The sequence below is a fragment of the Athene noctua genome, chromosome 1 (genome assembly GCF_965140245.1).
Source record: "Athene noctua chromosome 1, bAthNoc1.hap1.1, whole genome shotgun sequence".
Taxonomy (NCBI): domain Eukaryota; kingdom Metazoa; phylum Chordata; class Aves; order Strigiformes; family Strigidae; genus Athene; species Athene noctua.
This window is the reverse complement of record NC_134037.1, coordinates 220420393-220436302: the sequence shown is the minus strand read 5'-3', so window position 1 is coordinate 220436302 and position 15910 is coordinate 220420393. Positions and strand designations below refer to the sequence as shown.

The 15910-nt window shown below is 34.7% G+C and overlaps 1 protein-coding gene across 3 annotated transcripts in view; it reads left to right on the top strand.

The window, feature by feature from the left end:
* PIBF1 (progesterone immunomodulatory binding factor 1) overlaps nucleotides 1-15910 on the top strand; it is a 113605-nt gene that overhangs the window by 89760 nt on the left and 7935 nt on the right. For all 3 annotated transcript variants that reach the window (XM_074912128.1, XM_074912113.1, XM_074912117.1), the window contains one exon: nucleotides 4431-4515. In XM_074912128.1, the coding sequence (XP_074768229.1) occupies nucleotides 4431-4515 (85 nt within the window). The remainder of the gene's footprint in view (nucleotides 1-4430; nucleotides 4516-15910) is intronic.

Here is a 15910-nt window from a genome sequence, read left to right as displayed (position 1 = left end):
ACTACGCAGATGAGTTTTTAAGCCACCTGAAGCACTCCAATTAAAATCATTAAGCAATACTCTCCCAAAGGCCTTTAAAAATCTGATCTATGGTTATTTAGCTGCACAGTGAGAGATCACAAATTTTTAATGTATTCTTTCTTCTAAAACACTTTTATTTGCAGAATTTTTTATACTCCTCTCTAACTATGTGACTTGAAAAGAAAACTTGACTTAGACCTTAAATATCAGCTGTCTGCTCTGAGCTATTCATCTGTAATGTACCAAGATGGGATAGCTGCACTATATGCCCATATTATATATTCAGTTTTATGTACAAAATCTTCACATATACTATTTCTGTGTTTCATTTTTTGATGGTAATATTTATATATAAACATAAAATGCAAAAAAAAAAATAAGATTGGACATTGGTTTTCAACTTCATCATGCTGTAATGTGAAAATAACAGAAAGAGACAGACCTCATTTCTTCTAGCATTTAGAGTACACAATTCACTGATGTCGTGGTTTAAACCCAGTCAGCAGCCAACCACACAGCCACTTGCTCACCCTCCCTTACCCAGGGGATGCAGGTAGAAATTGAAAGGGTGAAGGGAGACTTGTAGGCTGAGATAAAAACAGTTTAGTATTTGAAATAATAACAATAATAGAAAGTACAAACAGGTAATGCACAATGCAATTGCTCACCACCCAGCCAGCCAGCGATCCTGAAATACCAAGATCCCACAATTGCAATCCTGGAAGTGAGAGAGAACCCCCTCCTTCCCAGCCACCCCTCCTTTATATACTGAGCATGACGTTACATGATATGGAATATTTCACTGGCTAATTTGCTCCCTCCCAGCTTCTTGTACACCTGTGCACAGGCAGGACATGGGGAGTTGGAGAGTCCTTGATCTCTTAGCAACAGCTCAAAACATCAGTGTATTATTAGCATTCTCATACTAAATCCCATAGTGAATCCAAAACACAGCGCTATTCTATCTACAAAGAAAAAAAATTAACTCTATACCAGCTGAAACTAGGACAATTGAAAAAGAAACCTACTTCTTTTCAAACTGAAGAGAAGTAATAATAAAAACCAGTAATATATAAAACCATGTTTATTTAATGTGTCCAGCATAAGCATATTATCTGGAAAATCTAACAATAGAAGCTTATAAATAGGATAGTAGTTAGGTTTTTTAGACCAGAGATTTAAAAGATGGCTTAATTGCCTAAATTCAAAAGGCTTTAAAGGTCTGAGACTGGGAAATATTAGTCTCCATTGTCCAGAAAAATCAAGTCACCTAAAAATGTCTTACTTATCTGAGCTACCTTGGCTTTAGATCCTGGGTAAAGCAAAACAAAACAAGCTATGGTTGCTATGAGCAATGTGTATGACAAGTGTATTCCATGGCAAGTCCTGCATTCCTGGTACCTGGATTCATACCTGGCTAGGTTTTGAAAGCATGATGGAATGAAACTGAATCTCCTCCCAGACATTTTGGTTTCTTCTGGAAACCCAGACACACTAAAAAAAGCAGGAACTGCACTGCTTTTCAGTTAATTCTCCAACCTGGACTTTTGGGGCCATGATGTATTACAAAGGGCACCTTCTCTGCACTCAGGATGGAATAATCAGTGACCAGGACTGTGGAGCATAGCATGGTCTACACTTGTCCTGCAGTGTGAAAACAACCATTTGTGCTGTTAAGTAACTCCAGGGATATTAGATCATTTTTGACATGGTCCATTTCTCCCAAGTGTTCACATGTTTTCACCCCAGAACAAGTCACTTAAAGATTTTGGTTAATGTTTAGTATTCTAGTACTTAAATACATCTCTGTATCATGAAAACTTAAAACTATGGTTAGTTAAAGATGGTCAAGAAGATCCTGTCTCTTCAGATGAAAGTTATAACACTTGAGCTCAGGTATGAGAAGCTAGTTTGTTTAGACTCATAGATCGTGCTGTCAGAATCATAGTAAGACAGTTAAGGCACTCTGTCACCAAATGGAACAGTCTCATCCTTACCTTCAGCTGTGAGTTTCCACTGTACATGGTCAATCAAGTTGCTTTGGTGATCCACGTGAAAAAAAACCTTTAAAAAGACTCCAGCTTCCATGCAGATCAGTAAGTGGCCTATTTTCTAGTACCAACACAAGGAGAGGGTTACCAGTATGTGGTTAGGGAAGAATGATCTTTCAGCAAGTTTTCACTTAGGTCAGCTGAAACAAACTGTAAAGCTGCTCTCTGATTTGTTACACTGCCAATTAAAACTGGATTAGGTTAAATTGATGGAAGTGTAGGGTAATTTAAAGCTAGAATCTTGACTGCTGATATCCAAGATGCCTATTCTGAATGTTTTCATAACAGGGACTGAAATGGTCAGTCTTCTTCCCAGAACTGAACTTTAAGGCGTTTCTTCTCTACTTAGTCGTTACAGATGTGCATTTATTATCTCTGTGTCTGGTAACTGCTTTCTTGCTCTTTTAAATGTGTATATAACTCTTTTGCAATATTCTTTCAGAAGTATATGAACTATTTCCTTCTGTCTGCAATGATACGAAAAAGCGTAACTATTGTAAAACTACTAAATCTGAAGTCTGCATGTGCTTTGGTAATTCTGTATTCATATGTATGACAGAAAACATATCACATGCTACTGAATGATGTAGCAGTCTTAATTCCTATATTTGACCATAAACAAAGAAAATTAGAACTGCTCCACATGGACCAGTCGTGTCATATTGTTTCAGAAGGTATAACTAGAATAGGTTCTGTTCTGTAGTGGAAATTGAATCCTGAACATGAACTTATAGTTTAGTCATGAGCACTGATGTTTATGCTTATTCAGTACACTATTTAAGGCATAAAGGAACTTTTATTATTGCTTCTCTAATAAGTTTATGAGTCATTCTGTAAAAGGATTGGTTTATGCTGTTAGAAAGTACAGAAATCTAAGAAAAACTGACATATCAGTAAGTTATAACACATGAACCCAGGAAAAAAATATTACAACAATTTTATCATGATTAAAAATGCTACAGAAAATACAACTTGAAAGTATTAAAATATCTTTATAGTTTTTCATAAATGTTACAACTTTCCTTTTAAATGACTCAGACAACTAAGCAATTTGGCCAAAGCATACAATTTTTCTGAGAATTAATGAATGCCTAGAAGGAATTGACAGTTGTAATTTACAGTGCAGAGCTTGCAAGGAACTGCCAGAAAATCTCTGGGGCAAAGGATGATGTTGCTTATTTGAAACAAGCGGATGATACACAGCCAATTAAAGAAAAGGTTGATTTATTTTGTTGATTATTTCTGGATTAAATACTAGGAATATTAAATAATTTGTGTTTATAACATATGTAATTGCTCCATTCCATTTATAAAATTTTAATATATTTGCTTTTGAACTCCTGACCTGTATTTAGTATCACATATTTGCACTCCATATGCAGAATTGCATTTTGCATATTTGTTGATTTATGTTATAGTTTATATTGTACAACCTATTTAGTTAAGTCATGATAATGGCATATATAACATTAGTCTTCCAAGAATATCTCTGTGGCTGGTTTAACAAACTGGAGTATATACTGGCATAATGTATACATTAGTCTGAAGTTTATTGCTGGAAACTGATGTTGGGGCTAAATATGAAAATACACTTAATTAGCTTAGAATTGCTGCCTAGAATCAGAATGTGTATGCTAAACATTTCAAATGTTCATGTTTTATAACTATGAAAACAAAGAACAATTAAAGTTAAACTTGACATTGTGCTATAAAAACATGCTTACTTGTTAAAACTATTTTCATACTTGGTTCACAGGATAAACTTGGTCTTACGCGTTATCATGAAATATAAAATACAAAATGGCAAAAATGCATTTAACATTTCTGCAGAAACTATACAGCTAAAAGGGAGAGCTGGATGTTCTTCCTTGTGTGTGTTATTTTTGAAACTCTAAATACAATAGTATAAAAAGAGGTGGTACTGAGAGAACAATGTGTGCTTCTATTAGTGATGCATACAACACAGAAATCCACATTTTGACGTAGAAGTGTAGATATAAGGAGCCTTACTTTCCTTATAAAATGAGCTCATTTTGCCTATAAGAAACCAAGAGATAATAATAGAAGATACTGATAATTTAAATTATCCTTCAGATAATCAAAAAAGTCCCCCATATTTTATGAAGATTTTGAATAGTATTTTTGAGTAAAATAAGATTTTGTATATATCAGTATATTCAGGTCCATTTATAAAAATTTTGATGCTTGAACATAGAGAAGATCATTTGATACAATTACTTGAGCGGATTTTCATTGTTGCTAGTATTTAACTTTAGAAAATGCGTGTTTCAGCCAGAATACAAGATTAAAAGAGGTTATCTGTTGTTATTACTGCATTTCCTGTCCTCTTTCTCCTAGTCTTTTAAATAAAGAAAAGACAGTTTTGCTACGTGTCAAGAATCAAATGGCAGCGGATTTGGAGAGACTTCTAAATCACCGCGAGGTAATCTTTCTGTTTTAGCATTGCTACCGTAAGTGCGGGGTTTTTTTTCTCTCCTCAGCCTTAAACCATGGGAGAAAATTGGTTTACTTCGGTTTGATTTGTTGGGTTTTTTTTCTGTGTGATTTTCAGAAACACAGGTGATCTTTTCTGTTAGGCACTTGGGAAGCCTTAGTTGTACTCTCAGTTGCTAAATACTCTCTGATAACTTACTCTCAGTGTTCTTTCTTTTCTTATGAATATGCAGACATGCCTTGCAAAGTGTTTAGCATTTGCAAGCATTTAACAAGTATTTAGATAAAGGTCATTAAATTGATACACATGTCATCTGCAAGGCCTGCCTGCTTATGCCACAGTATGCCCCAGAATCTTGCCCTGCTCCCTGGTCATTAAAACCAAAAACCTGGACAAAGCATCACACAATTCATTTCCAGCACACACATCTGAGTTTCTTTTCAAGTTCAAAACAGGATTTGAGAGAGGAAACAGGACAGTACTCACTCAGGTTTTATCCAGACAAGTCAAGGTAGTACTTTATTTACTTACCTGAGCTTCATCCAAGCAAGGACTCAGGGTGAATTAAGGGTTTGTGTTCTGTACATGCTGTCGTGTAATATGATTACTATCAGTCTTGTTTCATCATTGCACATACTAAGCTGTCATGTCTTGTTAGGAATTACTTTGTTGTCTTCATGTTTGCAAGTAAAAACATTAGAATTCTTGAATAGATAAACCCAAGATACTCGTATTTAACATAAAATGAAATGTAGGCATGTTAAAAGTACAAGCAAAATGCCAAAACAATGTTAATGCAGTCTTACAGCAACATATTTCAATAAGATATAGTTTTGACTTAAGGTATTCCAGCCTGTGTGGTCTCAGACTGTATTAACTCTTTTTAATGAAATGTTAGAGTTTGAGGGGTTGGGTTTTTTTATTTTTATCTCCTTAAGATATCAGTTGGATTCATAATGCTTGCTTTGGAGGTAATTAGAGCATTTTATGCACTTTTTAAATAAAAAACTTACATTCATGCTTAATCTTACTTCCTTTTCATGTATTTTACATTTAGAAGAAAAATGTTAAACTCTGAATCTTGAAAGAATTTATATAGAGCTCTTATGTGAGCTCTTTTCTGACAGGAAAAGAAATGACACTAGATATTAATATAATAAAAACTTCATTACTTCAAATTATGTAGACAGTTATTTTGATGACAATTACTGTATTTTGCTGCAGGAAATTAAAGTGAAAATTGGTCATTTGACTATGCACGTTCTTAAGCGGTTTGGTCCACCCATGAAAGAGGAAAAATGGAAGCTTTTTTTTACATTTAGGCTATATCATTGTCCCAAATTCTTAATTGTTTCTTGGCCTTCTATTTCCTTTTTATTTAATTAATTAGTAAATTAATGTGGAAAACTTTTAAATCTAGCTTCTCATTTAGATCATTGACAATAAGCTGATATGATAAAATTTCTTATCTTCTTCATAAGTGCAAACTTCACTATTTGAGAGGAAGTTCAATGGCATTATTGTGAATTATCAGTATCCAGCATCATGCTGAGACTGTGTTCTTAGAGCTTCATAATAAAGCCTTCACAGTGCAGCTGCCGTCTTTGAGCTATCAGAAGGAACTGGGGTACACAGTATTGTGATGCCATTTGTAAACCCCTCAATGCATGACAGCAAGGACAGTTAGTACAGCCAAATTCTTCAGCTGATTTCACACTACAAAATTTTATGTTTTGTCAAGATAACCAGTAGGGGTTTTAATGATTTTTCCAGATCCATCAGCATAGCATAAAACATTGTTTGGAGGAACAATGGGGTCTCCCATTAATAACCTTCTAGTAAACAGTGTTCGTTTTTTTTAAAAAAGGATATTTCATATCCAGATTTTTATGGTATTATTATTATTTGTAGTCTGTGCTCTCTTTTTAATCAGCTGAACTTTACACTTTTGACCCTCTAACTGTGGGTAAGCAAACCATGCCAGAAAAACACCCCACAACAACAACAACAAAAATATAAAACCTTACAGTCTTGATTCTTCCCACTCCAGCATTTACTCCCAAATTTGGACCCTTGTTTACCCTAGTGTCTTTGTATAGTCAGGGAAGCATGACTAAGAAGAATGTTCCTTCAAAGCATAAATTGAGATGCAATTATACATTATGATGGAGTTGACCCAATAGCTATAACACTGCCTTACCTCTTTGCTCCTGATTCTCCTCCTCTCTCCTCCTCTTGCTTGCACCAGCTCTGGCACATCTCTAAAGCTGTACTGGGACCATTCAGATCATTAAACGGAAACCTAACGTGACCAAAAAAAAAGAAAACAACAAAAGTGAATTGTTGTTTGTTAGGTTAGCAGTTTGAATCACCTTTGGAAAGGGTCCAGCAAGGAAAAGAGCAAGTAAAAATACTTCCGTGTCAATATTACTTACCTGTGAGAAAGAGGGCATTTTGTGTCCAAAACCGTAGAGTATAACACACCAAGCTTCTGTGCCATCTTTTATCTGCATCCAAACTTTATCCTTTTGTGCATATAATGGGAATCTATAACTTAAAGGCACAAAGTGCGGTTCTGTGTTAAGTGCTAAAGTTAAGTGGGATGAACCCACTAAATCTTTTTAGCTGAAGTTCTTGATCCATGATTCCTTTTATCTGTTGGGGTTTTTTTCCTTCTCTTCCAACAGTCAGCCTTTGACTACAAGAAATATTTACCGTGAGCTCTGTGATCTTGGCACTTCCATTGCTTCTTTCATGCTTGATGCAGTTGTTAGTATTTTGGAACATCAGAAGTGCAATTTTAGACTTTATCCATTGGCTTGCAAACTTCAGATGAAAACTTGGAAGGGCAGTCTGTCAGCACTCAGATGTTTGGCAAGAAGTTTTAGTAATCATTTTCTGAGGTTACATTTAAGAGGTTATAAATTTGCTATGCTTTGATGTATGGCATTGTACTATTTCTTCAGATATTTAAGATGCAGACGTATCATAGTAAAGAAAACCAATAATGTGCGCCATTAAATCAGTTTATTTTAGCTTTTTCAACTCAGTGCAGAGTGTAGAAACTGACTTCTGAAATCTTGAAAATGAAAAAAACTGTTTGTATTTTTAATGTGGAGTTCATAATCCATTGTATTTGGGGGAAACAAAAAACCAGAGCAAGTATAAAAAATTGAGGGGTTTTATATTTTAAATAGACATATTCTAGGATGCATGAAAAGAAAGAAAAATGAGACAGCTGTGTAAGAGACACCAGTAGAAGGCTTTAAATAGGTGTTCTCTAAGTGCTAAGATCAGTTTCAGTTTATATGAATATGAGAGTTAATTTATGCTAACTTATTTTTTTATAAACTGCTTGAAATCACCTGTGTGCAGTGCAGTCTGGCAATACAGTAGTTTTTAATCTATAAAAGTTTAACCGATATTATGAAACTATTGTAGTAAGAAATAAAAGGGTAAAATTTATTACATAAATAGTGCAAATGAAGGCTGTTTATACTCATTAATTTCCTGTAACACAATTGTTTATGCAGACATGATTAGTTATCAGCACATGAATATTATATACTGGTTTAAAAGATATGAAAACCTGCTGATATTTTATCTCCTTTACACATCTGTGCACTTGTGGTACATTAGCAGCTGTGCATACAAGTGGTAGAATGTAAACTTGCTGAACTAGTCACCTGCCTTACTGACACATTCATGTGTCACTGTGCCAAAGCTCTTCAAGTGAATTTAGCAACCAGAAACCAAGCTGGCTATCTGCTGTAGCATAAAGTAGAAAACATGTAGTAGTAGTTTAAATAACCCTATTTGATATCAGTCAGTTAAATAGATACAGATATATGGGGTTTAGATTGCTAGTTGTTTACTTAAATCCAGTTAGTAAATTGTTGTTTCACTCTAGCTGAACTGAGTGCTAAATCTGTCTAAATATGAATACCTGAATTGGTACGAACCTTCAACTAGACTGAGTTAAAATTTATTTGGTTAGCCATTGAAATCTTCTATTATTTTTAAAGCATATTAAAGTACAAAAAAACTCTTACTGAGTGGTTCTTGGTGAGAATAGTATACCAGGTTAATATTAAAATGCTAATTGCCTAAGTGACTGTTATGTTGAACTTATTTTCCAACTGGCAGGTCAGAAACTTTCCAAACCTGATGTGTAACTCACCATTTATGAATAAACCTAAAGTTTTCCTTTTACTACCATGTATCTCTTCCCCCTTTTCAGGTTTTCAGTTTCTTAACAATACGTCAGAATAATCCTATTTAGTAACTGAATATTTCTCTGGCCTTCACCACAGTAACCAAACACCTCACAAATATTATCCTCACAACTTAAAGCAGAAAAGTATCACTATCCCTGTTTTGCAGAAGCAACAACCAGAATGAAAGAAATGGTGGTTTGCCCAAAAGTCCCCAGAGTTTGGTAGAGGTTAAGAGTTCATGCATCCTAATGCAGTATCTTAATCACAACCATTCTTTCCTTACACATTTCAGTTCAAAAGCCCTTAGTGTTTATTTCTCTTAACTAGACACAAATTAACTCTTTTCTCTAAGTCATCTTCTAATATATGAACTGATTGTAATTTGGAAGTAGTTTCACAAACAAATTACATTTTTACTTTATATCATTCTGAGAATTTGCATTTACATTCATTTTTTAATCCACATCTGAAAAAAGCCACTTTCCAAAGTTCTGTGAGTCTCTTAAAAATGGAATCTAATCATTTTTTTTTATTTGAACTGCAGAATGGATTTTTTATATTTTTATATATTTTCTGGAAGAAAAAAAAAAAGAAGAAGAAATTTCACAGCAGGTTGGAGCTCTAGTGTGAATGAGATTAGAAGTGTAGCTTATTTTGTCCAAGCAAACAGAGGATCTGATGGGGTGCAAGAAAAGGAGATATACATAAGGTAGTATTGTGTAGCTAATAAGTAAGAACAGAGAAAAAGAACAAATGAGAGAGAAAGGTGATTTAAGAACAGAAAATATTTTTTTCATTATCTTTAAAATGTAGAAGATCAGGCTTCTTTGGGTTTTTTAATAAATGGTTGCCAAATGTGTTTTCCAAGTGTGTGTAAGATTAGAGTCTACGTGATCAAGCAGGAGGAACAGCTACTAATTAGTCCTATTAGGATATGCATAGTTTGTTAATGGCTCTAAGAGTTTTTCAGAGAGCTTCTGCAAAATGATCAGGCTAAGGTTCCTGAGGATTTATATAAATCTTGATGAATGTTAGACTTTAAACATGGCCACGTGAATTATCAGAAGCATGTGCAATTCTGTGACATTGTTGCAGAATTTTAATGCTTGCAGTGTCTGAGAATTTAGTCTCTGTGCTGGTACATGTTCATCTCATGTCAGTATCCTGCACAAAACCCTGTTACTTCTGAATAGTTATCCTGTCATCTGGCCCACTTTGCTGAGTTTGTGTATGTGGTAGGGGTTTATATTATATTTGCTGAAAGAAAAGACAGGTGCTTTTATCTTTCCTTCCCTCTTCTGAGGAGAAGCAAGGTCTCCTGAAGAATCTGTGTTTTACCTTGCTTTGATGAGCTACTCCTATATTCTCATGCTTATTTTTCTTACTTTTGTATTTCCCTTGGGAAATGCCCCTCACTGCTAAATTCTCTACACCCACAATTTCATTCCATCTCAGCAATGACCCTAAGGATTCCAGATGAGTTTTCAGCATTTCATTATTAGTCATACTTTAAAGTATGGCTAATACTGTCCTTAGCTGTAATTAAGTTATGCTGAAGAAGATTGACTAGAAGTAACCTAGGACAGAAAGCCAATGTGTTGAATTTAGGAACCTGGAGAGTAGCAACAGCTGCCATCTGCAAAAAAACAGAGGTAGAGAGAAGTTCAGAGGCTCATAAAAAGCTTTGGAGTCATAAGGGGGAGGGCAGTACGTGTTTAATCAGGGATGGAATCTTAGTGGATAAAAGAAGAAAACTGCTTTGTTGGGGGAAAGGGGAAGGAAGGGGTATCTGCAGGGGTTGGGAAGACACGACTGAAAAGAAGTGATTGGTAACAGGTGCCTTCAAACAATCTCTAGCTCTGCCTCTTTTCCTTCTTTTCTCTGTAAAAGATTGTACATGATAATGTCAAAATTATTTGTGTTTCTAAAGTGAATGACTTCCCGCTCATCTATGTGCTGTAACTTGTTTTATATATAAAAAAAATGCTGATGTACAATGCTTAGCTCTCGTTTTAAATGTTAAGCCACAGAGTAATTATCATTTTTCTTATGCTACGTTTATGTTCCAAGATTCTAGTTTCTATTAATGTTCTGCATGTTTTCTAAGTAGATTACAGGGACATTTCTGCATCACAAGTAAGCCCTGGAGCTATTCTCAGCTTAAAGCTTGGAGAAACAAAGTGACATTTACATTGCTAAATGAGTGCAGAGAAGTTTCTGGCTCGTTTTTTACAAGAAAAAATATGCTCCTAAGCAGTATCTTTCGGTTCTGTTATCTATTTTGTTGCTGTCAAGCTTTAATAAAACTTGAATTCCAAATAGTACTGAATTTAGGAGGAGGAAGGACTTAACAGCTGGGTACATTCATTCTTTTCTTGGAGCTGTATTATTCAGAATATCTTAGTAGTTTTCATTTATATTCTTTAAAGAATTATCTTTTCATTCACAGTGGTATACACTAAACAATTATGTACTAAATGGTGATTTTTACTAAGCAATTTTTTTTTAGACTCTTAGAGACCATAATAACACAGGGTTTAGTAATGTCAGTTAATATAAGTCAAATATAAATACTTTTTTTTTTGTCTCAAAAACAGGAAGCTTCATAGGCAAAATGCAACTTCTTCATGGATTATGGCATGGACTTGGGATGCGTATTTTGAATTAGATGTTTTTGAGAGAGACAAAATCAGATAAGGTGATAAACATTTAAACAAGAAATTGTTGGCTTTTGAACAATCAGAAAATGTTCAGATTTTCAGAATATTTAACTGATTTTCTGTTATATTCAGTTTTCCTGTGTTGGCTATGAATATTTCCATCACATTCTGCTGCTTATCCAGCTATGTAAAAATGTTACTTCTGTTCACTTTATGGTACCAATTGAATACTACCAAGTGGAAAGTGAATTTAAATACTCTGTAAGAAATACGCAAGACAGGGAGAATCAATCTAAAATGTTACCCTCTCAGAAAATACAGGAACTTCTAAATAATAATTTATGTGAATAAGGCTGTTTTCACATATTAACATTTTTAGCATCTGCTTCCTGAAAGTAGAACTTACTCAAAGCATTCTTCTTATTAAACTTGAATTTGAGTAAATGAATGTCACAATGGAAAATATTTGATTATTTAGTCCCAGTTATAATTGCAAATATATTTCTGATTGTCAAAACAAAAAGTGGAAAAAAAAAAACCAACAGAATTTGACATGCAAGTTCTGAATTATGAGACAAATTATTCCCCTTTTCTCATAAGGAGTTAGCAGGATTTCACTCTCAAGAACAAATTTAAGATACAGCTGAAATAGGCAGAGATTTTTACGTATCTAAAAAGACAGAAGCCATTCACTGCAATGACTGGGACACCTTATTGTTGCCACCGTTGTAATGCATTCACTTTATAAAACTGGAATTAGTTTGTACATCCATATAGTCACAGATCTGTCAGTTCATTTTAAGTTTTTGTATGCACTGGGATATAGAGAACTGAATTAAGTGTAGTTCAGAGAAGCTATCAACGTCCTGCGTATGGTCTGGCATCTTTCCACCACTCAGTTATCAGGTTCATTTGTTTGATCAGGACATTTCATACTGTCTTCCAGTTTCCAGCTTTACAATGTGTATCCATGTGCCTAAGATGACCATATGTGCAAATCTTACACCAGAATTCTTGCTGACTTCTCATATTTTTAATACAGCTGCAATTGAGGATGCAACTCTGTCAGATACACTCTGCCTTACACGAGGGATTAAACCATGACTTGTGATATTTTCTTAATTGCATAGGTGGTTGTTAGACTCCTCTTTGAGCTCTGTTATGCATGTAGGTTCTACTCTTGATAGGCACAAGCCCAGAGTGTTCCACTGTTGAAGCTGAATTTGCACCATTTGTGCCACTGCGTCCTATCCATCTGCAGTCATAAATAGTGGAATGGACTGACTGATCATTTGCTTTGTTTTGCTTTCACATCAAAATGGAGCTTCTGTAGTGTCTTTCTACTATTTCACACTTTATCATCATTAATATTAATGTCCAGTGTTGTTAATTCTGTGCTAATAGTGTTGGTCTTTTTTCCACTTTCAGCCAAAAAAGGGAGACAAATAATTCATTCCAAGTTATAGGCTATAGCCCTTCTGCAGTTCGGCAGAAATCAAACCTGTGAAGAACAGTTCTAAAATAATTCTTTATGTGAATTGTCAGTAATTCTAAAGAGGATACATTCTAGGTACTGGTTTTGTTCACAAGTCTCTTTCCTTGCTAATGACATATATACATTTCCTTTCTCAAAGTGCACTCCTAAGTTAGAGCACCATACTCAAACTTCTTCAAAGTGCTGTATGCAAGTCATTGCATATGTTGAAAGGTGGAACCAGGTTCTATTTCAGTCCTCTGGTCTGTTCTCCAGAAATATGTCAGTAACTTGATGTTCTATGCCAACAATCTGTACAGAAGGCTCTGTTTGTTTGCCTCCATTTTAACCAGTGAACTCCAGCATTATTAAAGAGTACTAACAGTGTAAAGATGATCTGAGAAGTTGTTTGTCAAGTCAAGTGACAAAGTAGCAGAGATTAATCTTGCCTGATTTTAAAAATGTGTAGTGTAGATGTCTACGTCTGAAAATCTTCTAAGGATTTGTAGTCAGAAAAGAAAAACAGATGTTATTATGGTGTGATTTACCATATCCTCATCTAAAATCAGCAAAATTAATTTGTAACCTATGAATTTCTCACCAACAGGTATGTAGAAGAATCAGACAAGCTAGTTTACCTAGTTTTAAGTATTATTACCGAAGATACCTAAAGGTCAATGTGAGGAAGTCCTACCAAGTTTCCAGTCCGATGTTCCAAAGCTGAACTCCAACCAGAGTTCTCACAAAGATCCCTCTCCATCTTAGTATCAGCTGTTAAATGATAACAACTTTACTTTTGACACACCTTTACTTTCACATAAAATCACAGTAGGGCTCTAAGAGGGATTCAAGTAAGAAAATGCACAGATTTCATACAGGACAATATCCTTAGTATTTTCTCTACCATCACTTTATAGGCCCATCAAGCTTGACCCTACAGTACACCCTGAGACAGAAAACTCTGAAGACAGTTCCTTCTGAACCACCCTGCCCTACACTTTCTCTCAAGAAGGAGTTATAGGAAGTATAAAATATTTTTTTTCTTTGAATCGTCCCAAGATCATTTCCATATTGAACATGAACTTTTAGTTCTTGAGAGACTGAGAAATCATTTCTGAAATGTGCTCTTTACAAAGCACTACCAAATTGATACAGCATTCTTAAATACTGGTTTAGGTTTTTTAATTCTGTATTCTTTAACATACCCATAACCTCATTTTCTGAACTCTCTTTTCCCTGTGCTGACTTGTTGTTTGAAGACTACACTAGCTGCCTAAATGGGAGATATGTGCATGTGAAGACAGATTGCATTGACCTAGCATGAACATGTTTTTCATCCCAGTACGGCTGTCTTCCCGAACTTGCATATATAACAATTACAGCTAGTGGTTTTATTGTTGTTGTTATTTTAGAAGTTAATATAGCCAGAATAGTCACCAGACTGCTAAACTCACACCTACTATTTGGCTCGCACGTTGAGAAGAGTCCAGGCTCTAGACTCGAGGTATAGTGCACTAAGTCTCTTGTGAAGCAGTTTTTTCGTCCAGTCCCCTCTATGCAACAGGAGCTGTACAGTCAACTGTTCTTGGACCCAAAGACATTGTTGTAATCTCTCAAGTTTCTCCAGCCTGGATACATATTTTTATTTTGAGTTATAATTTAATCACATGGGGACCATATGGCAGTTAAACTGAGGATTACAAGCTTTCCAAAGGAGGTCCTGAACATACATACTTTACTCTAACAATACTGAAGATTTAGAGATTGGGGGTAGGGACACACATCTAAAATCATCATCTTAGTGCTTGACTCACAAATTCTGAGACACCTTAAGTTTTGATCAGCATCTTTGAGGGACACAAACCTCTGTTTTTATACCTCCTTCAGCTGATTTTTCTGATTTTGTCAGTGAAATTGATTTTCTTGTTTAAAGATCATAGTATTTAGTGCCTTTTCTGTGTTTACATCCTTTTACTGGGAATTTATGCTATTTTCTTCTCTGGGAACACTTGTCAGTCATCAAAATTCACTGATTCTGCCAGAACCTGATACATTTTCTAGGAGATAAATTTCTTGTTCAGCTTCCATAATACAAGTTCTCTGCTTCAAAATGGAATTCTAATCCAAGGTGAAGTTTTCAATCATTAATTCTATATGTAAAGCTAAAATTAGAATACCATTTGTCATGGTAAAGGTTTAGGTGACTGTGCATGCTGTTGTTAGGGTCACTTTTGCTTTAGACAGTATTTGTCTGGGTACAGTAACCATGGGCTTTGCTGGATGAGGAAGCAGCCAGATGGACCTGACACACATTGGCTTCTTCTGTGATTATTTTAGTGATATGAAAAAACATTAAATTTACCATCAGAATTAATTATCTTCAGGCTGGAAAGGTAGATACCTCTTCCTACTGATCACTTCCAGCTGTTCTGTTTGATCTATGTAAAGTTTCTTTTTAAGATTGTTGTAGGAAGATTGTTTGAAGGTGCAAGACATCCCTGCCATAAGAACAGAAGAATTGACATTTATGTAACCGATTCCTGTAAGCCAGTTGCTTTTTCTTGAGACTGTTATTTTGCATCTGCTTCCAGAGCATGATATATAAATATATATAGTTTTAACTGCGTATGTAATTTACATATTTATTATAATTATAGACACACATATGTATCGTGAAGTGCCTTTGTAAGCTTTTGAGTGCACAGGGAGGATTCTTTCTTGCTTTGGTTATAGTTACATGACAGAGATAGTAAAAAGAAAAATCTTTATACTTGTTGACAATCCACTGAAAAGAAATGGAATTACTATCTTGGTAAATACCAATTGTGCTTAATATAGGCAATTTTTTCATATACTTCATCAATTATTTACTTGATAAAACACCATTCCTTTTTATGCCTCAATCATTTTTCATATCAAGCAATTCCTTTTCTTTTATTATGTAAGCTATGATTTTGTTATAATATTTAATATTACACTAATTTTGAATTTGTAGTACTGAATTAGGAAAACCTAAGATGCTTTTCTGGTAC